At 41.1% G+C, this 26,488-nt stretch overlaps 1 protein-coding gene across 1 annotated transcript in view; it reads left to right on the plus strand.

The window, feature by feature from the left end:
* The window catches only part of sppl3 (signal peptide peptidase 3), a 205,687-nt gene that overhangs the window by 81,766 nt on the left and 97,433 nt on the right, over positions 1-26,488 (plus strand). Inside the window, exon 3 of the mRNA XM_060843725.1 lies at positions 14,110-14,198. Coding sequence (XP_060699708.1) covers positions 14,110-14,198 — 89 coding nt within the window. The remainder of the gene's footprint in view (positions 1-14,109; positions 14,199-26,488) is intronic.

Raw genomic sequence — 26,488 nt, forward strand, 5'->3', positions numbered from 1 at the left:
ATTGTTTGCTTTGTAAAAAGCAGAGGAAGCATTCATATAGGATACATCAGGCGGGGGAGAATGTTCATTTTAATGAGGGCTGTCTGACCTAACCAAGAGATTGGAAGCGCCTCCCATCTTTTGAAGGTCTTGTTTGACTCTGTTGAATAAATGGGCCAAATTGGTTTAATTAGCTGAACAAAGACTGGAGTAATGAATATACCTAAGTAGAGAAAGCCCTCCGGTGACCATTTAAAGGGAAATTGAGATTCGTCCTCAGGGCCAGGTATTTTCAGGAGACCACCAGGCCCCTGATTTCACAAAGTTGATCCTGTAACCTGAAAAGCTGCCAAACAAATTAATGTATTGTATCAGATGAGGCACTGAAATTGTTGGGGTTTGATAAAAAGACAAGAATGTCGTCATCTGCATACAATGCAATCTTATGTGAGTTTGTTTCCACTCCTGGAGCAGATATGTTGGGATCCATATGTATTGCCTCCACCAGCCGTTCAATCACCAATGTAAATTGCAGTGGTGATAAGGGACAGCCCTGTCAACAGCCCCTAAGGATATTGAAATTGCTTGACCACACACCATCAGTGAGAACTGCAGCAAGAGGGTCACTGTACAAAACCTTTACCCATCTGATCAAGGCCCCTTTAAAGTGTTTTTTGTACTTAAAGTATAAAAAAGGTATGGCCACTTGACTCGGTCACATGCTTGGATCATATTAAGTAACCTCCTGATATTATTCAACGATCTGCGACCTTTAATAAAACCCGTCTGATCATCCTTAATGATAGAAGGTAACATAGTGTTTAGTTTTAGTGCAAGAGTCTTAGGATTTTGAAATTGACATTCAGAAGTGAGATAGGCCTATAGGAAGCACAGTTCTCCCAGGTCCTCCCCTTTTCAAAGATAAATGAAATGTTTGCCTCTCTTCAAGATGGTGGGAGAAGGCCACGACTATGTGAATCGTTAAACATACTAAGCATCGGTCCTGACAGTATATTTATAAATTTCTTATAAAACTCACTGGGAAGTCCATCAGAATGAAACACCTTCCCATTCTAAAGCTGCCTCACAGCCTTCTGCACCTCTTGCACTGACAGTGAGACCTTTTAAGGAGCGGTCACTCCCGGGAGGTCCAAATTCTTAAAAGAAAAACTCCATCTCATCCTGCCCATCCTCTCAACTTTCAAACTGGTAAAGTTCAGAATAAAATTGCTGATTTGCCACATTAACCCTTTTAGAATCCATGGGTTAAATTTCCAGTGTCTTCCCTGATCGAGGTAATGGCTTGGGGAACACTCCCTTCATCTCATCAGATATGCTAAGTACTTGCCCAGCTTATGCCCATGCTCAAACAGCCTTTGATTTGTAAATATAGGCTGTCTGTATGAGCGTGGTGCTCAGTGTGGACCGAAGCGCTGTGATTCTCTGCAGTTTAGTCAGCGAGGGCCTATTGCAGTCTGCCATTTCAATGCCTTCAGACATGTTTCGAGCAAGCGTTGCTGCTCACCCTTCTGCTGTTTCTTACTGGCAGAGTCTGAATTAATGTCTAAAACAGCCCTGAATTCAGTAGAAAAGAATTCAGTAAACTTGCTATCCAGTGCCTCGAACCCACTATAGTATCATTACTCTTGACCATTAGATACACTGGAGCGTGATCATAAATAGTGATATTGCCAATTGTACATGACGCCACCAAGCCCAGATGTGCTGCAGGACTCCAAAAGAGATCCCTAACCCTGATTTGGCATTTGTGCAAATTGGAGAAAACATAAAATCCCTTCCATCAGTTTGAAGGTGCCCACAAACATCTACCAGTCCTAGTTCAATACACATCGTTTAATTGCTTAGATCATGAAGAAGGTATTGGGGGGGCTGACTGTCGTAGGATCTAACAGACAATTAAAATCCCCCTCATGATAGCCTGAGATTCAAGGTTAACCAGTTTAGAAAGTGTGTCGATCAAGATCTTGAGGAGGTGGGCTGGGGGGCAATAAACGTTTAAGATCCTGTATTTTTCCCCATTTATCAAGTTTTAAGGATTACAAATTTCCCAGGTGTATCTTTAATATTCTCTAATAACTTAAATGGGAGATTCTTCCTAACAAGTATGTCCAACCCCTACTCCTAGTATTGAAAGGTGAGACTTAAACCAAGTCATACCCATTCTGTTGCAGTTTCAAATGCTCTGCATCATCGAGGTGTGTTTCTTGCAATAAGGCATCATCTACCCTCTCTCTTTTAAGACTGGAGTGTACCTTTTTCCTCTTGAATGGCAGGTGCCCCCCCCCCCCCCCAATGTTCCAGGTACACCACTTTAACACATCCTTAGCCATAACCCTCTATTGCATCATTTTGACTCCAGAGAGGAAGAACTCGAACTGTGAATCGCCAAGCTTCAGTGCAAGAAAGTCCACAAAACATACAAATGACATAAACTAAACAGCTACAATCAACAAACCTACAAAACTTACAAAAACAATGTACACCAAAAACAGAAAAGCAAAAAAGCACCTTAGGCACTGATTGGAGGAACTTACCCCCCCCCCCCCCCCCCCCCTCCATTCAGAGGGGTCGCCTACGCATCCCAAAACAGTATTCCTCTTAACTCCTACTAGCTAGGGTCACACTTTTTTTTTGCTACTTTATCCTGGGTTTGTGGTAAGATCAGTAATATACACAAATGAGTTAAAAGTAAATATGACACCCATTCTTTGGTATAACTTAGAAATTAAAGGTAAGTACTCTACCCATCCCAAGCATAATTTAATGCAACTTATCACCAACAAAAAGAGACTCCCCCAAGTACCCTCTGAAGAAGGACAAACCCAAATGACTGTTATCTGTGCTTATTCGATCGTTTGGATTAAGTCAACATGTCCACAAAGTTTCTCGCTTTCTCTGGTGGATCAAATAAATGTACAGTTCCATTATGATTAATCTGAAGCACCGCTGGATATCTTAAGAGTACTGGATCCCCAGTTCTCTCAATCTCTTCTTGATGCAGTTGTAGGACTTCATTTTCCAGATCACCATTGCTGGTGACCCTAGAGCCTTCTCACACCAATGCCCACTGATCCTTCCCTTGACAAAGCTTCCATGACACACTCTTTGTCTTTATAATGATGGAACCATACCAGGACATGGTGAGGACACTGGTCAATTCCTGGCCTCCATGCTGTGACCCGGCGGCCTCTCTTGATCTTTATCCTTCTTTTTACAGCCTCAAAACTAAGGAATTCTGGGAACCACTTCTCAAAGAATTCTACTGGCCACTCGTCTTCTGTCCCCTCCAACACACCAATAACATGAAGATTCTTTCTTCTGTCCCTGTTCTCAAGGTCATTCACCAGATGTAGCAAACCACGGACCTGTATTTTCCAGGGCTTCAGTGTGACTCTTGGAAGAGTCAGCTTCTGCTTCCACCCCTGTGACCCAGCGTTTGAGCTCATCAGTTCTTTTCTGCAGGTTCTCCAGCTGTTAATTTTTTTGCAGCATAGTGGAGATATGGGCCAGCTTTTCCTCGAATGTTTTTTTTCCTTCACTTTGCTTCTCCAGGACCTCGCGAGATTTGGCGAGCTCCTCAACCAAGGCCTGGTGAGTAAGCAAGCCCACCGCCTCGGTGGATTGAGCCATGGCCCCGGGCAAACTTCCTCCTTTCTTCGACATTCTCCTATAGCAAAAACAAAGGTAAGTGAGGTTTTCAGGTTCTGTAGCTCTTTTACACAGTAACATGGATGGGGTGTGTTCTAGTGCTGTCCTGCTGATGTTGTGGCAGGGAGCCCTGCGGCACAATCCCTCCTACGTTGCTGCTATCTTGGACTCCTGTTTCATCACTTTATTGATGATTGAGAGTAGACTAGGGCAGTAATTGGCTGGGTTGGATTTGTCCTGCTTTTTATGTACAGGGCATACCTGGATAATTTTTAGCATTATCAGGTAGATGACAGTTTTGTAAGTGTACTAGAACAGCTTGGCTGAGCACCAGTCTTCACCACTATTCCTGGAATGCTGTCAGGGCCCTAGCCTTTGAAGTATCCAATACCTTCAACCATTTCTTAATATCCTGTGGAGTGAATCGAATTGGCTGAAGACTAGTATCTGGGGACCACTGGAGGGAGGCCGAGATGGTTCATCCAATTAGTACATCTGACTGAAGGTTGTTGTGAATGCTTCTGCTTTATCTTTTGCACTGACATCCTGGGCTCTTCCATCATTGAGGATAGGGGTATTTGTGGAACTGCTGTCTCCAGTGAACCATTTAATGATTGGATGTAGCAGGACTGCAGAGCTTAGATCTGATCCGTTGACTTGGGGCTCACTTAGCTCTGTCTATCACTTGCAGCTTATGCTGTTTGGCGTGCAAGTAGACCTGTTTAGTAGCTTCACTAGATTGCCATGTCGTTTTCAGGTATGTTTGTACTGCTCCTTGCATGCCCTACTCTACTCTCCATTGAATCAGAGTTGATCCCCTGGATTGATACTAATGGTTGAGTGAGGAATTTGCTGGGCCATGAGGTTACGGATTGAGCTGGAGTACAGGTCTACTACTCTTGGTCCATAGTATTTCATGGATGCTTAGTCCTAAGCTGTTAGATCTGTTCAAAGTCTGCCCCATTTAGCATGATGCCACGTAGCATAATGGAGATTATTCTCAATGTGAAGGTGGGACTTTGTCTCCAAAAACTATGTGGTGGCTGCTGTTTCTGAAACTGTCATGGGTAGATGCACCTGCAGCCAGTAGATTGGTAATGATGAGATCAAGCATGTTTTCCTACTTGGTTCCCTCACCGTCTGCTGCAAACCTAAACTAGCGGCTGTGTTCTTTAGAACCTGACCAGTTTGACCAGTAGTACTGCTGTTGAGTCACTCTTGGTGGTGGACATTCAAATCCCTGACCCAGAGTACACTTTGTGCTCTTGACGTCCTCAGTGCTTCCTCCAAGTTTTGCTTAACACAGAGGAGCACCGATTTATCAGCCAAGGGAGGATGATACATGGTCATCAGCAGGAGGTTTCTTTGCCCACATTTAATCTGAAGCCATGAGTCGGTAGCTCAGTGGTTCGTACTGCTGCCTCACAGCGCCAGCCACCTGAGTTCAATTCCAGCTTCAGGCGACTGTGCAACTCCACACATTCTCCCAGTGTCTGCATGGGTTTTCTCTCACTGTCCAAAGATGTGCTGGTTAGGTGGAATGGCCATGCTAAAGAGCCCCATGGTGTCCAGGGATGTGTAGGTTACCCATGGGGAATGCAGGATTATTGGGATGGGGAGGGGAGTGGGTGTGGGTGGAAAGCTCAGTGTGGACATGATGGGCTGGGTGGCCTGCTTTCACACTGCAGGGATTCTCTGATTCATGGGGTACAGAGTCAATGGTGTGGATTGCCAAGGCAGCTTCATACCACTATGGTGTCACTCCCTCTGTTCTGGTGAGACAGGGCAATTCCAGGGATGGGCATGATGGTGACTGGGATGTTGTAAGGTATGATTCGGTGAGTATGGCTATGTCAGGCTGTTGCTTGACTAGTCTGTGAAACAGTTCTCGCAAATTTGGCACTGACCCCCAGATGTCAATAAAGAGGAGTTTTCAGGGCTGAAAGGGCTGTTTCTACCAGTTGTTTCCAGTGCCGAGGTCTCTGTCAAGTGATCCATCCAATTTCTTTTCTTTGAGACTTTGTAGTGATTGGTACAACTGTTGAGAGAGCAGTTGAGACTCAACCACATTGAAAAGGGCGATTGGCAGATTTTCTTGCCTGAGGATATTAGTGAACGAGATATGATTTTCCCATAATCAATGGTTTCATAGTCGTCAATAGATTCTTAATTCTAGATTTGTTTAACTGAATTCAAATACCACTCTACTGGATTCAAACCAGGGTCCTCAGAACATTAGCTGAGTTCCTGAATTAATAGCCCCGGAGTAATATCACTAGGCCATCATTTCCCTGTGAAAGTGTTTTTTATCTTTTAATTTCAGTCTTTAATAAATGATTTTCTTATTTCATTTCCATCCATTTGTTTGAATTCTGCTCATATTTGAATACTTCTAATTCCATTGAATTCAGTGGATGTAGGAAAGGAGAGAGTTATCCACAAAAGACAATTTGGGCAAATGCATTTGCTCTTTTTTGGCTGATCATTTCATCCTTTTGTCTTCATGATTTCCCCTTGTTTACAAAAATAACAAAGATGCAATCCGGTGAGGAAGCGGATAGACCAAACATGGCTAACCAAGATAGTATTAAATTGAAAGTAAAACAAAACTGTGAAGATTAGTGGTAAACCAGAGGATTGGGAAAGCTTTAAAAAATGAGCAAAAATTAATAAAAATTGAGAAAATAAACTTTGTGGTAAACTAGCAAGTAATATCAAAATGATGAGAAAGCAGTCCTTTAAATATTTTAAGAGGAAGGGAGAGGCTCCTTGGAGAATGAAGCTCAGGAAATAATGTCAAGAAACAAGGAGATAGTGGAGCCTTCACGATAGAGGGCACTAAGAATACCAAATACACTAAATAATTGAGGTGCAAAAGGAGATTGGGATGAGAAGTAATAAATGCAATAGCTATTACTAGATAAAAAGTTCGAGGGAAACCAAAGGGGCTAAAGCCTCATTGCCTGGACCTGATGAGTCGCATTTTGGAATATTAAAGGGAGTAGCTACAGAGGTGTTAGATACGTAATTAGTAATCTTTCATTTAAGCCTTAGGTTCTGGAGAAGTCCTGGAGGATTGGAAAGCTGATAACTGTGTTACATTATTTGAACAGAGACAGGAAAAAAAAAGACAATTATGGGCTTAACTATGTTAGCTTAACCTTTGTTGTAAGGGGAAAACGTTTGATTTCATTGTAAAGGGTATAATAGCAAAGCATTTAGAAATATAAAAAATAATATGCAAAGTCATCAAAATGAAATCATGCCTGAGAAATTTATTGAAATTCTGAGAGGCAGTAACAAATAGGATAGATAAAGCGGAGCCAGAGGATGTAATATTTTTTGAATTTCCAGAAGGTATTTGATAAAGTACCACACATTTGGCTGCTTAATGCGTCTAAGTTTTTGGAGGGTAATATATTAACATGGAGGGAAGTTTTGTTTCCTATTAGATGACCAGAATTGGGACAAGGGAAATTCTTGATGGAACATGTGGAATGCAGTGTGAGTTGGTGCTGAGGCCGCAATTATTTACAATGTGTATTTTAGTCATTTGCATGAGGCAACTCCTTCAGCACTTTGCAATGACACAAAATAAATGTGGGAAGGCAAGTGGGTGAGGAGGGCAGTCAACAGATGAGGTAAATGAGCAAAGACTTGGCAGGTGAAATATGTGGAGAAATGTGATCTCTGGCAGAAAGAATAGAGGGGCTACATTTTATTTAACTGAACAAAGACTGCACCACACTGCAGCACAGAGGCATTTGAGGGTCCTTGAGTATAAATATCTCTAGCTTGCAATTTCAGCAAGTAAAAGGGAAGGCAAACTAGATTGATGGCCTTTATTTCAAAGCAATGGAGTACTGAAACAACGTCTTGCTAAACTATACAAAGCACTAGTTAGACCACGACTGGAGTATTGCGAACAGTTTTGATCCCTTTTATCTAAAGAAAAATGTGTTGGCATTAGTGACCCTTCCAAGAGGGGACACTCAGTTGATCCTGGGAATGGAGGGATTATTTTATAAAGACAGGTTGCATGGGTTGGCCTTGTACTCACTAGAGTTTTGAAAAATGAGAGGTGATCTTATTGAAGATTGTTTGTTTGGGTCTTGTCAGGATTGACGTTGAGGGTTCGCATCTCCTTGCGAGGTAGTCTTGGATCAATGGGTATAATCTCCAGAGTAAGGAGCTACATAGTTAGGAGGGATTCCTCCTTATCTGCTATGAGGGTAGTGAATCTTTGGAATTTGTTTACGTTAGATGGCTATAAGACTGGGTTACTAAATATATGCAACACTGAGATGTGCTGATTTTTAATCAGTAAAGAGATTGAGGATTCTGGGGATGCAGTAAGAAAGTGCAGTTGAGGATTATCAGATCAACAATGACATTTGAATGATGAAGCAGGCCTCATTCCTGATGAAGGGCTTATGCCCGAAACGTCGAATTTCCTGTTCCTTGGATGCTGCCTAACCTGCTGTGCTTTAACCAGCAACACATTTTCAACTGTGATCTCCAGCATCTGCAGACCTCACTTTTTACACTAGGCTCAAAGATTTTCTACTACGTCTTATGCTTGTGCTGCATTTTGGAACTGTTTCTAGTCGCTAGTAGTCTCGTGAATCCCTATACATTCTATTCCTTGGAGTGGCTTTTCCAGGTTGTTTAAGGTTCATTTATATTTTCCTCATTGATTCCAAGGTTCTGCCACACAAATACATGCCAGATAGTGTTAATTGGAGTTTTTTAATATGGATGTTGGATAAATAAACTGGCACAAGTGTTTAAACTGAATAGTTTCACGGACAGCAACTTTTCATTTTAAAAAGCAAGTTGGACTGACTTCAAGTAGATAGAACAAAGAGAATAGTTGATCTGTTGCTGTCATTTGGTGGGTGCAAAGGGCGAAGACTCCCTCTGATCTTGGATTCATTCTATGATTTATTATAAATTGTTTCATGTTATTTATTTAAAAGTTGTGGTTCGGAAGATCTCAGTGTTAAAATAAATTTTCCTATCTTAAACTTCCCTTGTCTGCTGAATGTATGTGCTGTTTTTAAGGATTTAAGTGATGGGATTTTTCCAGCATTGCATTATTTTCCTAAAAACAGACTATCTGGCAGATATCATATTTATGTTGCAAATTGGCTGCTGTGTTTCTTAAATGAAAGCAGGCACTATACTGAAGAAGTATTTAATTTGCTGTTAGGTACTTTTAAGGCATTGAGTGGTTGTGAAAATTCTATGACTGAGAAATCTTTGTTTCGATCAGGTTCTTTAAAAGCCAATTAGGTAAGCCAATGATAAAGACATGAAAGGCAACTATTTTCATTTCTATAGCTTCTTTTAATGGAGTTAACATATTCCAAGCTGTTACCAAGTAAAATGGGTACTGAATTATGCAAGAAGGTATTACAGCAAAAACATTTACATTTTTTAAAGGAGGATCTGAACAACAGAAAAATAGGTGAGAATTTCAGTGTACTTAATGTAATGTTGGTGATCAGTCATTGGTACTTATTTACTCTGTCAGCTGGTTTGTGGTTAAAGTATGATGATCCTTTGCTGCAACCGTTCAATGGACTGAAATTCTCTACTGCTTATAGGATTTAGTTACGAAAAAAGATCATGTGCATGGAAGCTGTTACCATGAAATTAATGCCATTTTGACTAATGGAGCCTAAATAGATACTAAATGAAAGATTTGCAAAAGGGAAAAAATATCTGATTTTGAGTACCATTAGATAATTGAATTAATGGGTGCTCAAAATTCTGAGCATTTCCACAAGGCTGTTTTAAAGTAGTTTCTTGTAGCTTTTGTTTTAAAAGCTTATTTTTTTAAGACTGTAAAGCTGCTAAGAATTGTTAGGATTGGCAGAGTAGAATATGCTGAAAATGTGTTGCTGGAAAAGCGCAGCAGGTCAGGCAGCATTCAAAGAGCAGGAGAATCGACGTTTCGGGCATGAGCCCTTCTTCCTGAAGAAGGGCTCATGCCCGAAACGTCAATTCTCCTGCTCCTTGGATGCTGCCTGACCTGCTGCGCTTTTCCAGCAACACATTTTCAGCTCTGATCTGCAGTCCTCACTTTCTCTCCGCAGAGTAGAATGTGTCAAGATTAGAGTGGTGCTGGAAAAGCACGGCAGGTCAGGCAACATCCGAGGAGCAGGAAGATCAATGTTTCGGGCAGATCATTCATGATGAACGGCTCTTGCCCGAAACGTCGATTTTTCTGCTTCTCGGATGCTGCCTGACCTGCTGTGCTTTTTCAGCACCACTGTCTAATCTTGACTGATCTCCAACATCTGCAGTCCTAACTTTCTCAGAGTAGAATATGTACTGACTTGCCAAAAATAAGTCTTCCAGTTATTAGGTTTTGTTTTTGGCTTACAGCCATTGCAAATACTAACAATCAATGGCAGACATACATCACACTGACCCTTATCTAAAAGGGCCTGTAAGTAAGTCGTTTCAGTCTATTGAAAGATTGTGGGAACATTTTATAGGTGTACATGCAACCCTCCCTAATTATCCACGTATAGGTAGAAATGAAATTTATTATGAGAATAATGCAGCCAGTTGTTCTGGTCTTTTTTTAAGACTGCAAAACTCTTGATGTTAGCGACTTCCTTGGTCTTTTCTTCCTATTCTTCAGGATTTAAAAACAAGTGGAACCTTTGTCAATCCACTTTTGAATCATCTTATCAATTCATAATTCTTGGCCTTTTGGCACTGTGAGCCTTAACTCTCCATAAATATTATCATGAAATTGTTACTCAGGTCTAGCTTTGTAAGGATATTTTGCAGTCTGCGATCTCAACTTTTTATTGGTTCTTATCTGTGTGAAATTTATGCAAGCTTTTTGAATGGACACGCCAAGGAGTATTTATTGCTAAATTTTCCATGAAACTCGACGCCATGGTTTGTACATGCAAATCTAAAGATACCAAGATGTGGCCTTGAATTACTTTTCCAAAATTTCATTCACTAAACTGCAATGATTCATATAATTTTGTAGTATCATAGTAAAAACTGATTCCTGATGAAAACAAAAAAAACAAATTGCTAGAGAAACTCAGCAGTTCTGGCATATCTGTGGAGACAAAACAGTTGACGTTTTTGGCTAGAGTGACTCTGTGTCATTGGTGACAGTTAGGAAAATATGGCGCAGAAGTTGAAGGTTGTGGCGGATAATGGGAGTGTTGGTGGTAAAAGAGTAAGTGACAGGGCCCAGAAGGACTGAAATACAGGCAATCGGAGGGCTAGGTAATGCTAAGTCAAGAATCATAAGTTGGTAAAAATGGGTTGGCTGTGCTGAAAGCAGCCTATGCCATGAAAAGTCTGGGATGTGGGAGTGAGTAAAGGACTTGGAAGGAAGTGCTCAGGCCCTAAAATCTTTGAATTCGATATGGAGTCTGAAGACTGCAGGTTCCCCAAGCGGAAAATGAGCTGCTTTTCTTCCAGCTTGTGCTGAGCCTTGCTGGAGCACTCCAGTCGGCCTGAGACATAAATGTTGGCAGGGAACACAGTGGTGTTGAAATCGGAGGCAGCTGAAAGCTTGAAATTTAAATTCCTTCACTGCTGCTTAATCAGTGTCCTGGAATACACTTTATAACAACACTAATGGTTGTAGCTCGCCAACGTAGACTGCAGATGATCAAACAGGGGATTCACCACCATGTTCTAGGATAATTTGGGATAAGCAACAAATGCTGGCCTTGCCAACAATGCTCTCATCCCATGAATGAATCAAATAGTGATAGACTTCTGTCTGAATTTATTCATCAAAATTACTGTCCTAATAGACTGGATATAAGTCAGTGTCTGTGGCAGACTCTGAAACAGGAAGGCCATACTATTGCATAACAACCAACTAGCCTTGCTTATGAATGTGACAAAGCATCACCATTTACAATGTGTTTTGTATGACCTTGAGTTGTCTGCTGTACAGTAATGCAGAGATCCTGTAGGTTTCACCTGTCCCCACCACCTCATTTATCTGCAGCTCCCTCTACACTCATCCCCAGTCCTGAAGAAGGATCACACCCTACATGTCGACTTCTCCACCTCCTGATGCCACCTGGCTTGCTGTGATCTTCTAGCCTCCAGTCTATCTACTTGAGATGCTGTAGGTGGCTGGTAACACTAGCTGAGATGTGAAGGTCATAGTTGAAAAGAAGTGATTTTGGATGGTGCTTTGAACAAGACCTCTGTAAATAGAAAAGTATTTTTTGGCTTTCTATTTTTTTAGTTCTGTAATTTGAGCTACACTAGAGTGGAAAGAGTCAGTATGGTTTGGGGGGTGGGGGTTGCAAGAATTAATTATGTAATCAATATTTTACATCACCACCATGTGTACAAATGCTTAGTTTCACAGCATCATTGATATTGTTATGTATTACCACAATGTATTCTAATCTAATTTCCTTCCTGTGTATAACATGGGAGAGGGTTTTGGACTAGGTTGATTCCTAGTTCTAGTATACTATCAGTGTCCATTAGGTGCATTTCATTACTAGCTAGTGCACTAAATAACGCAACTCTCAGCAGATCATGGCAGATTCCTGAGTTTAAATTGCTGTCTGACAAAGTTAACATTTAAGTTAATTTGTGGAAATCACAATTAAGTAAATTTCAATCCTGCATTTCACAGAATCTTCTGAATGTAATTTGATATAATATAAATTTTTTGGGGAATGTGGTCATATCACTGGACTAGTAATGGGAGGACCCCAAGACTAAATACTCTAGTACATAGGTTTGAATCAGTGGTGAAAGTTGAATTCAATAAAAATTTGAAATTAAAGGCTAGCTTAATGGTGACCATGTGACACTGACAATTATAACTAATGTACTTTAGGAAGTAAATCTGTCATCCTTACCTGGTCTTGCTTAGATGTGATGCCACAGCAATGCGACTTGATTCTTAACTAGGAGGATAGAAGAGATAGGTAACCTCAGACCCTGTATTATGTATAATAATGCTGAAGGAAATGTGCTCTGGCATGTAGCAGGTAAATATTGGAATAAGATTGTATGCCATGTTGCCACACAAATCCACCTCCAATCTTCCTTTAATTTTCTCATTGGAGGCCTCGGAGTGACCTCCTGAAACTGTGGCCTGTGCCACAATCAGCACATGTGGAACGTTGGAATTGCTTCACACAGCTTAGGGAGTGTTGTCCATCAACCTGTTCTTGAGAAAGCGAAGCCAAAGTCATGCAATACAGTGTATTTAATGGGATGGACCTGTCTAGAGTCCAACTTCTCAACTGTTAGAAGGACATGATAAAAAGGCTTGCATTGGTGTGTGAACCAGGGTTGCAAGCACTATAACAAAATCTCTATTTCTAAGAGTAACATTCTGTATTGGTATATATTTTTATATGTTCTAAAAAAGTAAGCACAGAATGGCAATGGTGGAGCTTAATGCTATTATCATACTTATGTTCCCGCAAACCTTGGAAAGATTTTCAGCAGGTTATGCTTTTAAGATATAAAAGTTTAAATTTTTACTTCTCTCGCGGAATATGTGCTACTATATCATGTAGGTTTAGGCCACAGATTTGTACTGTGTAAGAAATCATATTTTTTGTTTGGGGCTGTAATGGAAACTGGACTGCTACAACTGGAATAGCAGGAGAATTTGCAGCTTGAAAACCAAGTACTGCATATTTTTTGAGTTATGATACAATTATGCTTTCTGAAGTGTTGAGCGGGAGAATTTGAGACCGAACTGTACCAAGAATGTGTTGAGGCGATTCTGATGGGTTGCAGGGTATTAATAGGCTGTATGTGCAACAAGAGTAACAGAGTAAAATTTCCAGAGCCCTCAATCAGAAGCCATTCAGCTTTGTCTCTGACTGCTCTCCCCTGCCCACACCACTGCCCATTCTTCAGGAAAAGGCAATACAAAGAAAATATTCTAACAAAAGACATCGGCCCACCTGATCACCCACTGCGTCAAAGAGCAACTGAGCACCTGTTAGATAACAGTATCTAAATCAAAACTACAATGAGAAAATAACTTTCCATTTTGTGGTCTGGACTTCTGATCTTTGGACTTTTGTTTACCTGTCCTTCTTTTTGTCTCCAATCAAAGTGTCTGTGTTCAATCAATTTGTCTTTTGTCTGTCTTGATTGTGATTTGAGTATTCACACATTTGAAGTTTTTGAAGGGGTATAGTTTAAATTGCATAGTACTGGACTAGAAATCCTTGCCTTGCCTTCTGTTAGTAGTTACATTTCTGTCATTGATAATACCTGGTGTGAATTACTCTTATCTTGAAGTCCCTCAGTCAAATTTTGTGATTTCATTCTTATTTTATACACTTTGGCATTTTGTGATGACTTTGTGGAGCAGTGGACCTTAATTGGTATGTTTTTCCCAGATAAAACGTGACAACTGTTTGTTTGAACAGTGTAATCTAACAAATTTTTCATTTCTCTCCACCCCAAAAGGTCTCTGAATATGGATTTTGAAAACCAGGATAAAGATAAAGATGTGAATACTTCATCTGGTACTTTCAATGCAAACAATGCCAACAATAGTAAGTAGAAAACAAAGTCTCGAGCATAATCTCATTTTATTTCAACATTGCTGGTCATGTACAGAACCTTATGGAGCATATCATAAGTGTATTGTTGTGATTTGTATTTAACGTTGGTATTCTTTTTAGTACATCACTATCATAACTATAATTTTGGTAGATGGCGGTTCAGTTATTTGGAAAGTGCATAACTTATTACAATACTGGCTAATTTTCTGATGATTGGGAACCAATCCCTAAATACTGTGGGTTTTTTTAAAAAAAGTCATTCAGTGTACTTTGTGCTAGTTGCTTAGATGAGGATGTTTAATACATTGATTCTTGTTAAATTGAGTTTAGATTTCAGGCACAGTACAAATTGAGGTATGGATTGCTATAATAAAGCAATGCATTGGATTAAAAGTTGTTTATGCATGTTATCAGTGTGCACTATATTCCAACCTATAGATTACTTGATTTTCATATTTATTACAAATTTTAATTAATGTAGAGAAATTAACTTGTTAATTGTATTTTAAGATCTTACTGTTGAGATTAATTAGGGAATAGAGCATTTGATAACATTATTTTCAAGATGTCTTTTGGAATGTTACAGCTTACATTTGACCATTGAGTACAGACTCTTGGAATTAAAACCAGGTACGAGAACTTTGGCATGATAATTCTCCTCAAAAATCACACTCCTTCAGTGAAAGCTCTTAAACGAGCAAAAATTAGTTAGGGTCAGGTAGGCAGTGACCTTTATCTGATGGTTGGGTTAACATCTGGATCGGAGAGGGGTAGGAGAGGACTACATTTCCATTTTTAAAAAAAGCAAGAGAGAAAGGGGAAGCCATAGAGGGAAGATGGAACAGGATCATGGAAAATGTATTAATTTTTAAAAATCCCTGGATTTGGAAATGAGAATTCCAAGTGGAAAACAGAAGATTTTTCCTAATATCTGATTATTATCCAATAAATGTAACAATTGAGTCCTGAGGAATTAATAAAATTTGTTTTCTTTCTTGAAGTTGATTATAATGGAATTTTTAAGATGTAATTAATTTCTCAGTCACTATGTACTTCACCATATGTGAAGCCATGAAAAAACAAGTTAGCTTGATCTCTTAATTTTAGCACAAAAAATTCCATTATAATCACGCAGTTAAAACTTTAAATCTATCAAAAGGTGAAACACCACCTGTGACTCGTAGAAGTACAGTAGCATGCAAATGAACAGAACGAATTGCAAGGTTTTGGAAGGTGGAATTGGGGAAAAAAGTTAAAGTCCATAAGCTTCATAAATTAGAATTCCAAAATAGTGGTCTTGAAGTCCACTTGTTGTGACCATTTTAGGCTGGCTGTTCTTCTAGAATAGTTCGTCAAGTGCAATCTTCTTCAGAGTTGGTACTACCATGGATGAAGTTTTTTTTTATTTTTAAATTTTCTCCCTTTGAAGTATTCCAACTTCTAGCAGAGATAGGATGGATCGGAGATTAAAAAAGATTGCTGAGGAAGTGATCCTGTTGTGACATTCTGCACACCACCTGATGTTATTCCCTTCAATAATAAACAAGCTTATAATCATAGGTTTCATGAGGAGGAGTTTTGATCATTTGATAGCTGCCTATTGGCACACAGTGAGACATGCTGTTAATCCATGAACACACACTCAATCTACAGATGCTGCCAGACCTGCTGAGTTTTCCAGCACTCTGTTTTATTTCAGATTTCCAGCATTCATGGTAATTTATTTTTGAGTTTTGGTCTTCTATTGTCAGAACTATCAAGATTCCTTTGAGTAAGTAGGGGAGTCATCACTATCCTTTATTTATCATAATAATAGGTTTCTATAGATTTTCTTTTGTTTCTGGCTGTTCCTGCAGTTGTGGTGTCTGTTGCTTTATTGTCAGTTATAACCAGTTTAATGCAAATCCATTCCTTAACTATAATTTCTAGCAGTTTGTAATTCGCTGTGAAGCTTGGCTAGTTTGGTCAGATTTCTTCAAGCATTTTAAAACTCAATGTCTTCGTTATACAGTCATAGAGATGTACAGCACAAAACCGACCCTTCGGTCCAACCTGTCCATGCCGACCAGATATTTCAACCCAATCTAGTCCCACCTGCCAGCACCCGGCCAGTATCCCTCCAAACCTTTCCTATTCATATACCCATCCAGATGCCTTTTTAAGTGTTGCAATTGTACCAGCCTCCACCACTTCCTCTGGCAGCTCATTCCATACATGTATCACCTTCTGCATGAAAACATTGTCCCTTAGGTCTCTTTTATACCTTTCCCCTCTCACCCTAAACCTTTACCCTCTACCCTCTAGTTCTGTACTCCCCGAACCAGGGAAGAGACTTTGTCTGTATATCCTATCCATGCCCCACATGATTTTATGAATATCTATAAGGTCACCCCTCGGCCTCCAGGGAAAACAGCCCCACCCTATTTAACCTTTTCCTTTATAGCTCAAATCCTCCAACCCTGACAACCTCCTTGTAAATTTTTTCTGAACCCTTTCAAGTTTCACAGCATCTTTCTGATAGGAACGAGACGAGAATTGCACGCAATATTCCAATAGTGGCCTAATCAATTCCTGTACAGCTGCAACATGACCTCCCAACTCCTGTATTCAATACTCTGACCAATAAAGGAAAGTATATCAAATGCCTCCTTCACTATTGTATCTACCTGAGACTCCTCTTTCAAGGAGCTATGAAACTGCACTCCAAGGTCTCTTTGTTCAGCAACACTCCCTAGAACCTTACCATTAGGTGTATAAATCCTGCTAAGATTTGCTTTCCCAAATTGCAGCACCTCGCATTTATCTGAATTAAACTCCATCTGCCTCTTCTCAGCCCATTGGCCCATCTGGTAAAGATCCTGTTGTAATCTGAGGTGACCTCCTTCATTGCCCGTTACACCTCCAATTTTGGTCATCAGCAAACTTACTAACTATACCTCTTATGCTCACATCCAAATAATATATGTAAATTATGAAAAGTAGTGGACCCAGCACCGATCCTTGTGGCTAATTCTCCCTATATTCTATGAGATCTAACCTTGCTAACCAGTCTCCCAAGGGGAACCTTGTCAAACGTCTTACTGAAGTTCATATAAATCAAGTCCACCTCTCTGCCCTCATCAATCCTCTTTTGTTGTTTTTTTTCAGAAAACCCAATCAAGTTAGTGAGACATGGTTTCTCATGCACAAAGCCACGTTGATTATCCCTATTTAATCCTTGCCTTTCCAAATACATGTACATCCTGTCCCTCTGGATTCCCTCCAACAACTTGCCCAACACTGGCTTGTCCTTACAACCTTTCTTAAATAGTGGCACCACGTTAGCCAACCTCCAGTCTTCTGGCACCTTACCTGTGACTGGTGATGATACAGGTATCACCACCAGGGGCCCAGCAATCCCTTCCCTAGCTTCCTGCTGCGTTCCAGGGTGCACCTGTTCAGGCCCTGGGGATTTATCCACTTTTTGTGTTTCAAGATATCCAGCTCTTCCTCCTGTGTAATATGGACGTTTTTCAAGATGTCACCATCTATTTCTCTCCATTCTGTATCTTCCACGTCTTTTTCCATAGTGACCACTGATGTAAACTACTTGTTTAGTGTCTCCCCCATTTCCTGTGGCTCCATGCAAAGGCTGCCTTGCTGATCTTTGAGGAGCCCTTGTCTCTGAGGAGAAAGTGAGGTCTGCAGATGCTGGAGATCAGAGCTGAAAATGTGTTGCTGGAAAAGCGCAGCAGGTCAAGCAACATCCAAGGAACAGGAAATTCGACGTTTCGGGCATAAGCCCTTCATCGGGAATCCTGATGTGAAGGGCTTATGCCCAGAACGTCGAGATTCCTGATGAAGGGCTTATGCCCAAAACGTCGAATTTCCTGTTCCTTGGATGCTGCCTGACCTGCGCGTTTCCAGCAACACATTTTCAGCTGTGATCTCCAGCATCTGCAGACCTCATTTTTTACTCGAAGATTTTAACCTACTGCAAATCCTCTTGCAAGGATGCCTTCCTTGAAGAAGCTCTCTTCCTCCCTCTACAAGGATTTCAGTGAGTCCCTCTCTCACTGCACCGCCCAGGTCATCTCCTCTGCACAGAAGCTCTTTAGCCATTCATGATGAAGGGCTTATGCCTGAAACTTCGAATTTCCTGTTCCTTGGATGCTGCCTGACCTGCTGCACTTTTCCAGCAACACATTTTCATTTCGAGCCCTAGTCTCTCCCTAGTTACCCTTTTGTCCTTAGTATATTTGTAAAAATCCTTTGCATTCTCCTTAACTCCATTTGCCAAAGCTATCTCATGTCCCCTTTTTACCGCCCTGATTTCTCTCTCAAGTATACACCTTCTGCCCTTATACTCTTCTAAGGATTCACTCATTCTACCCTGTCTATACCTGACATATGCTTCCTCCTTTTTCTTAACCAAACCCTCAATTTCTTTAGTCATCCAGCATTCTCTATACCTACCAGCCTTTCCGTTCAATGTAACAGGAATATACTGTCTCTGGATTCTTGTTATCTCATTTCTGAAGGCTTCACATTTTCCAGCCATCCCTTTTACCTGTGAACATCTGCTCCCCATCAGCTTTTCAAAGTTCTTGCCTCATACCGACAAAATTGGCCTTCTTCCAATTTGGAACTTCAACTTTTTAGATCTGGTCTATCCTTTTCCATCAGAATTTTCAAACTAATAGAATTATGGTCGTTGGCCCCAAAGTGCTCCCCCACTGACACCTGTCAGCTGCCCTGTCTTATTTCCCAAGAGTAGGTCAATTTTTTGCACCTTCTCTAGTAGGTACATCAGAAAATTGTCTTCTATGCACTTAACAAATTCCTCTCCATCTAAATCATTAACACTATGGCAGTCCCAGTCTATGTTTAAAAAGTTAAAATCCCCTACCTTAACTACCCAATTATTCTTACAGATAGCTGAGAGAGAGTCATAGAGATGTACAGCATGGAAACAGACCCTTCGGTCCAACCTGTCCACGCCGACCAGATATCCCAACACAATCTAGTCCCACCTGCCAGCATCCAGCCCATATCCCTCCAAACCCTTCCTATTCATATACCCATCCAATGCCTCTTAAATGTTGCAATTGTACCAGCCTCCACCACATCCTCTGGCAGCTCATTCCATACACGTATCACCCTCTGCGTGAAAATGTTGCCCCTTAGGTCTCTTTTATATCTTTCCCCTCTCACCCTAAACCTATGCCCTCTAGTTCTGGACTCCCTGACCCCAGGGAAAAGACTTTGTCTATTTATCCTATCCATGCCCCTCATAATTTTGTAAACCTCTATAAGGTCGCCCCTCAGTCTCCAACGCTGCAGGGAAAACAACCCCAGCCTGTTCAGCCTCTCCCTGTAGCTCAAGTCCTCCAACCCTGGCAACATCCTCGTAAATCTTTTCTGAACCCTTTCAAGTTTCACAACATCTTTCCGATAGGAAGGAGACCAGAATTGCACACAATATTCCAGTAGTGGCCTAACCGATGTCCTGTACAGCCACAACATAACCTCCCAACTCCTGTACTCAGTACTCTGGCCAGTAAAGGAAAGCATGCCAAACGCTGCCTTCACTATCCTATCTACCTGCGACTCCACTTTCAAGGAGCTATGAACCTGCACTCCAAGGTCTCTTTGTTCAGCAACACTCCCTAGGACCTTACCATTAAGTGTATAAGTCCTGCTAAGATTTGCTTTCCCAAAATGCAGCACCTCACATTTATTTGAATTAAATTCCATCTGCCTCTTCTCAGATCCAGTTCCTGTTGTAATCTGAGGTAACCCTCTTCGCTGTCCACTACACTTCCAATTTTGGTGTCATTGCAAACTTACTAACTGTACCTCTTATGCTCGCATCCAAATCATTTATGTAAATGACAAAAAGTAGAGGACCCAGCACTGATCCTTGTGGTACTCCACTGGTTACAGGCCTCCAATCTGAAAAACAACCCTCCACCACCACCCTCTGTCTTCTACCTTTGAGCTAGTTCTGTATCCAAATGGCTAGTTCTCCCTGTATTCCATGAGATCTAACCTTGCTAATCAGTCTCCCATAGGGAACCTTTTGTCAAACGCCTTACTGAAGTCCAGATAGAACACATCTGCTGCTTTGCCCTCATCAATCTTCTTTGTTACTTCTTCAAAAAACTCAATCAAGTTTGAGACATGATTTCCCACACACAAAGCCATGTTGACTATCCCTAATCAATCCTTGTCTTTACAACTACATGTACATCGTGTCACTCAGGATTCCCTCTAACAACTTGCCCACCACTGAGGTCAGGCTCACCGGTCAGTAGTTCCTTGGCTTATCTCTACCGCCCTTCTCAAACAGTGGCACCACGTTCGCCACCCTCCAGTCTTCTGGCACCTCAGCTGTGACTATTGCTGAGATTTTTGTATCATCAAGAGGCCCAACAATCACTTCTCTCGCTTCCCACAGAGTCCTCTGGTATACCTGATCAAGTCCTGGGGACTTATCCACCTTTAACCGTTTCAAGACATCCAGCACTTCCTCCTCTATAATCTGGACATTTTGCAAGATGTCACCATCTATTTCCTACAGTGTATATTTTCCATATCCTTTTCCACAGTAAATACTGATGCAAAATATTCATTTAGTGTCTCCCCCATTTTCTGTGGCTTCACACAAAGGCTGCCTTGCTGGTCTTTGAGGGGCCCTATTCTCTGCCTAGTTAGCCTTTTGTCATTAATATATTTGTAAAAACTCTTTGGATTCTCCTTAATTCTATTTGCCAACGCTATCTCATGTCCCCTTTTGCCCTCCTGATTTCCCTCTTACGTATACTTCTATTTCCTTTATACTCTCTTCTAAGGATTCACTCGATCTGTCCTGTCTATACCTGACATATGCTTCCTTCTTTTTCTTAACCAAACCCTCAATTTCTTTAGTCGTCCAGCAGTCCTTATACCTACCAGCCTTCCCTTTCACCCTGACAAGGATATACCTTCAATTGAGATCTTACAATTGTGGGTAGTATTAAACATTATAGTCCACGGTTAACAACTTTGAGACAAGTGCAGCAAAAGAAAGCTGTCATTTGTCTTTTGCTTGTCTTCCTAGTCTAAGTGTAGGGATCCAACTTGAAATGAATTGTCCATCCGTGAATTTAAAAAGTGGCTTATAAAAAAGTCTCTGCAACCAAATGTAATTATAAATGCATGTCAGGAACTATCTCTCATGTAGGTCTTGTTGAAGCAGTTATAGCTGCAGGCTCATTGGCAGAATTCATGTTTATACTAGCTGCGGCAAAGTTTGTACTGCAGTTCATGAGTTTATGGGATCTGGAATGCAGAATGACTCTACTATATTCTGCCTGCTTAACAAAAAAGGTTTCCTTGTCTCTCGATTTACGCCATTGCCCAACTATTTTTGCTATCCTGTTTGATATTGAGAGTCTAACCTGCCTTGCTGAACACCATTCAAAAATAAATTAGTAAATTTCTAAAAGTGCATATAACGCAATAGAAACTTGGAACAAAGTTGCTAGTTGCACTCGAGCTGTGTGCTTCGGTTACGTGGATAATTAAGGAAAAGGTTAAAAGTGCAAAGGACTCAGCAGAGGTTATTAAAGTTTCCAGAGCAATTAATAAAACAGTATGAAAAAGGTCAGGAATCTAGCTTCAAGCAGAGCAGGTAAGGGGCAGCTATGAGGGAATGCTGTTGGGGGTGGTGAAGTTGGGCTTGGGGCAGTCAATGGGGAGCTGAGGGTGCTGTACTTAACTGAATAGGAAATAAGGTAAATAAACCAGTGGAGCAGATTGAAATTGGCAAGTACGATCTTTTGGGTGTCCGAGTCATGACTGCAAGGAGATCAGGGCTGTGGACTGAATATCCAAGAATAAAGGGCTGGCAGGGGGGTGAGGTTACCTTGTTTGTTTAGAAATGATATTAAATTGATAGCAAGAAGCAAAAGTTGGAAGGTGAAGAATCTGTTTTGGTAGTGTTGGGGAACTATAAAGGAAGAAATAGAATTAACCCTGATAGGAGTTGTGTTCAGGTCTCTGGCAGTGGTCAGGATGTGGGGAAGAAAATTAAATTAGGAGATAGAAAAAAATGTCAGAAAGACACTGTCACAATAATCATGGGGGACTTCAATATGCAGGTGGACTGGAAAAATCAGTTTGGTAGTGAATCTCAAGAAAAGGGATTGTGGATATCTACAAGATGGTTTTGTGGAGCAGCTTGTGGTTGATTCCAGCATACAATGTGGTGAAGGTGGGGGGAAGTCAGTGGACTAGAAACCTTTAAAAACCACCAGAGAATAATTTAAAAAGCAATATTAGTGGGTGGGGTTGGGGGGTGAATTGAATATGTGTAAACTAGGTAGCTATATGAAAGATGATTGCAAGAGATTTTTTTAAGATTCCTAAAAGGTAAGAGAGTGGCAAGAGTTGACATTGGACCACGGAAAATGAAGCTGGAGAAGTCGTATTTGGGACATGAAATGGCGGAGAAACGGAATAGTTACTTTGATTTGGTTTTCACAATGGAAGACACTAGCCCAAGGGTAGTTAATCAGTGGAACACATTGCCACAAAGGGTTTTGGAGGTCAAGTCATTGAGTGTATTTAAGACAGAGACAGGTCCTTGATTGGTAAGGAAATCCAGGGTTATGGAGAGAATGAAGGAGAGTGGGGGTTGAGAAACATATCAGCCATGATTTGAGTGATGAAGTAGACCCGACAGGCCAAATTACCTAATTCTCCTCCTGTATCTCCCATTCTTATATGTACTTGCTTCCAAGCAAGAGATTATGTATTCCATTGAAGGTAATAACTTGATGGGAAAAGTGATCTAACCTTGGCAAACTGAGATTTAATGTATAATTAAATTAAAAGCTAAGGCATATGATATTACCAAGAACCGTAGTAAGCTTATGAGTTGATACCAGAAACTAAGAAGCAAATCTAATATGAAAGTAAACTGACGTGAAATGTTGAAATGCGGTGGGGCTTCTACAAGTTTGTTATAAGAAACAGAATCATGAAAGAAAATGTGGTTTCATCAAAAGCTGAAATGGCACAATCTTTGAACAAATACTTTGTGTCGTCTTGGTAAAAGAGGCAAAAACTGGAGTTGAAAAGGATTCAAAGGTCTTGTCAGTGTGATTTTAGGAAAGAAAAGTTTTTAATAGGAGAAATTTAACGAGGCTAAAAGTTGTCATGCCTTTTGGTTGTAGGGCCTACACATAGTATGTTTGGATTTTCAATAGACGTTCAATATGGTGCCTCATAGGTCAGCAATAAACCCTGGTCTTGACAGCAATTTATTGGGGAAGACAGAAGGGCGAGGTAGCAGATGATGCAAAAAACGTCGAAATGAATGGGTCATATTAGACTATTACTAGTTCAGTGCCAAGGAATCAGTGCTGGCATCCCAGCTCTTTACGATATATTTTAATGACTTGGATGAGATGACCACATGATAAATCCACAACAACAGAAATTGCTGGAAAAGCTCAAAAGTCTGGCAGCATCTGTGAAGAGAAACTAGAGTTAACATTTCGGATCCAGTGACCATTCCTCAAACTTTCGTGGAAAGGTCACTATACTCAAAACATTAACTCTGAGATTTTTTTTTGTTCTGATTTACATCATCTGCAGGTCTTTCAGTTTTTATGTAACAAATCCATATTTGTTGGCTGTATAAAGCTTAGGTGGGAAAGTACAATATGGAATCTAGAAAAGGGGATAGATAAAGTGAGTTGGCAAGAAGGTGACATTTAGATTTAGACCTTTATTGTCACATGTACTCAAGTACAAAAGGAGTACAGTGAAAAGTTCTTTTACATGTGACATGGCACCACCTTGGGTGCAAAACCTTAGGAATAAAGTTAAAAGGTAAGCAATGCAGTTTTTAAGTGCTTAGCCATGCTGGGACTGCACTTCCTACAAGGGCTTAGTCTGGAGGATAATGTGAGATTATTCACTCTAGTAAGAGAACTAGAAAAGCAGAACAATATTAAATAGTGAAAAATTATGGTACGGAGAGCAAGAATGCCAATTCCTCTCAACAGAGGAGTTGATATGCGGGTACAGCATGCAATTCAGAAAACAAATGCTACAGTGGCCTTTATTGTTTGTGAACTGGAATACAAGTGTAGGGCAGGCTTGTTGAAATTGTGTCCAGATTTGGTGAAATCACATTTGTAATGCTGTTTATGATTTTAGTCTGCTTGGCAAACCCCCCTCATTCCTGAAGAAGGGCTTATGCCCAAAACATTGATTCTCCTTCTCCTTTGATGCTGCCTGACCTGCGCTTTTCCAGCAACACATTTCAAGCATACCAAATGCCTTCTTTACTATCGTCTACCTGGAACTTCACTTTCAAGGAACTTTTGAGCGGTATACTTTGTTTTAGACGGAGACCAATTCAGATTCACTCGATTGATTCCTTGACAGAAGAAAGTGAGGACTGCAGATGCTGGAGATCAAAGTTGAAAAGTGTGGCACTGGAAAAGCCCAGCAGGTCAAGTCCTGGGCTGCCTCTTCTGTTAAGTCCAACCTACCTGATGCCTGGAGGAAGAGGGTCTCATCTTCCACCTTGGGACCCTCCAGCCACATGGCATCAATATTGATTTCACCAGTTTCCTCACTTCTCCTCCCCTACCTCATCCCAGCTCCAAACCTCCAACTCTGCACCACCCTCTTAACCTGTCCTACCTGTCCGTCTCCCTTCCAGTCTACCTTCATCTCTGACCTAGCACCATCACCCCCTCTCTCTCCTCCTTTCCCCCCCTTCGCAACCTAAATCTAACTATCGCCTTCCCAGCTACTTTCCCCCCAGCCCCACCCCCATTCTCCTATTTATCTCTCAAAAATGAGCATGCACACGTACCTCTCTGATGAAGGACCTATGCCCGAAGCATCAATTGTCCTGCTCCTCTGATGCTGCCTGAACTGCTGTGTTTTTTCAGTGCCACACTTTTCGACATTGAGTCCTTGTACTAAATGGCATTCATCTAGCAAAAGATTTAAAATGGACTGCACTGAAATTTAAATGAATGAGATGTGAGTTTAATGAAAATATAAGATTCTGAGGGGGCTCTGGCATAGGTGCTGACAAGCTACTTCCTCTGGTTGGAGTCAGTGGCAACAAAGCCTAAAGACAAAGGGTTGACCACTTGGAGTTAGGATGAGGAAGCACTCTTTCAGTCAGAAGGTTGTCACTGTTGGAATTCTCTATCCTCGAGGTCACTGGATATTCGATTATTGAGTAGATCCAAGATACCCATCAGTAGTGCTTTGGGCTCTTTAGGGAATTGAAGGATGTGGAGATTGGTAGGATAGTGAAATTGAGGTCAACGAAATGCATGATCTTATTGAAGGATGGAGAAGGCTCATTGGACCATATGGCTGACTCGTGTTTCATTTCTTGCTGTTGTTATATTTACATTGGGTGCTTTCCTTAAAATCCAGTGATTTTAAAATGAGCACAAGTAATCCTCGAGCACCATTCTTTAATCTATTCTTAAATTTCACATTATTCCTGATTTGGAATTCACTGTGGATGCATTTTTGAAAGGCAAATTGAGGCAGGACTTATACTCTTAATGCTAAGCTCCTGGGGAAGGTTGCTGAACAAAGAGACCTTGGAGTGCAGGTTCATAGTTCCTTGAAAGTGAAGTCCCAGGTAGACGATAGTAAAGAAGGCATTTGGTATGCTTGAAATGTGTTGCTGGAAAAGCGCAGCAGGTCAGGCAGCATCAAAGGAGAATCGACGTTTTGGGCATAAGCCCTTCTTCAGGAATGAGATGGTGTGCCAAGCAGGCTAAGATAAAAGGTAGGGAGGAGGGACTTGGGGAAGGGGTGTCGGGAATGCGATAGGTGGAAGGAGGTTAAGGTGAGGGTGATAGGCCGGAGAGGGGGTGGAGGCGGAGAGGTCAGGAAGAAGATTGCAGGTCAAGAAGGCGGTGCTGAGTCGGAGGGTTGGGACTGAGAAAGGTAGGGGGGAGGAGAAATGAGGAAGCTGGAGAAATCTGCATAATTTTGGTATGCTTGCCTTTTTTGGTCAGTGCATTGAGGTCAAGACTTTGGTTAGGCTATGATTGGAATTGTGGAATTCTGGTCACCCTCCTCTAGGAAGGGTGTTGTGAAACTTGAAAGGGTTCAGAAAAGATTTGCAAGGATATTGGCAGGGTTTGAGGATTTGAGCTACAGGGAAAGACAGAATAGGCTGGGGCTATTTTCTCTGGAGTGTCGGAGGCTAAGGGGTGACCTTTATTGAGGTTTATAAAATCATGAGGGCATGGATAGAGTAA

Source organism: Hemiscyllium ocellatum, chromosome 24 (genome assembly GCF_020745735.1).
Source record: "Hemiscyllium ocellatum isolate sHemOce1 chromosome 24, sHemOce1.pat.X.cur, whole genome shotgun sequence".
Lineage (NCBI taxonomy): Eukaryota > Metazoa > Chordata > Chondrichthyes > Orectolobiformes > Hemiscylliidae > Hemiscyllium > Hemiscyllium ocellatum.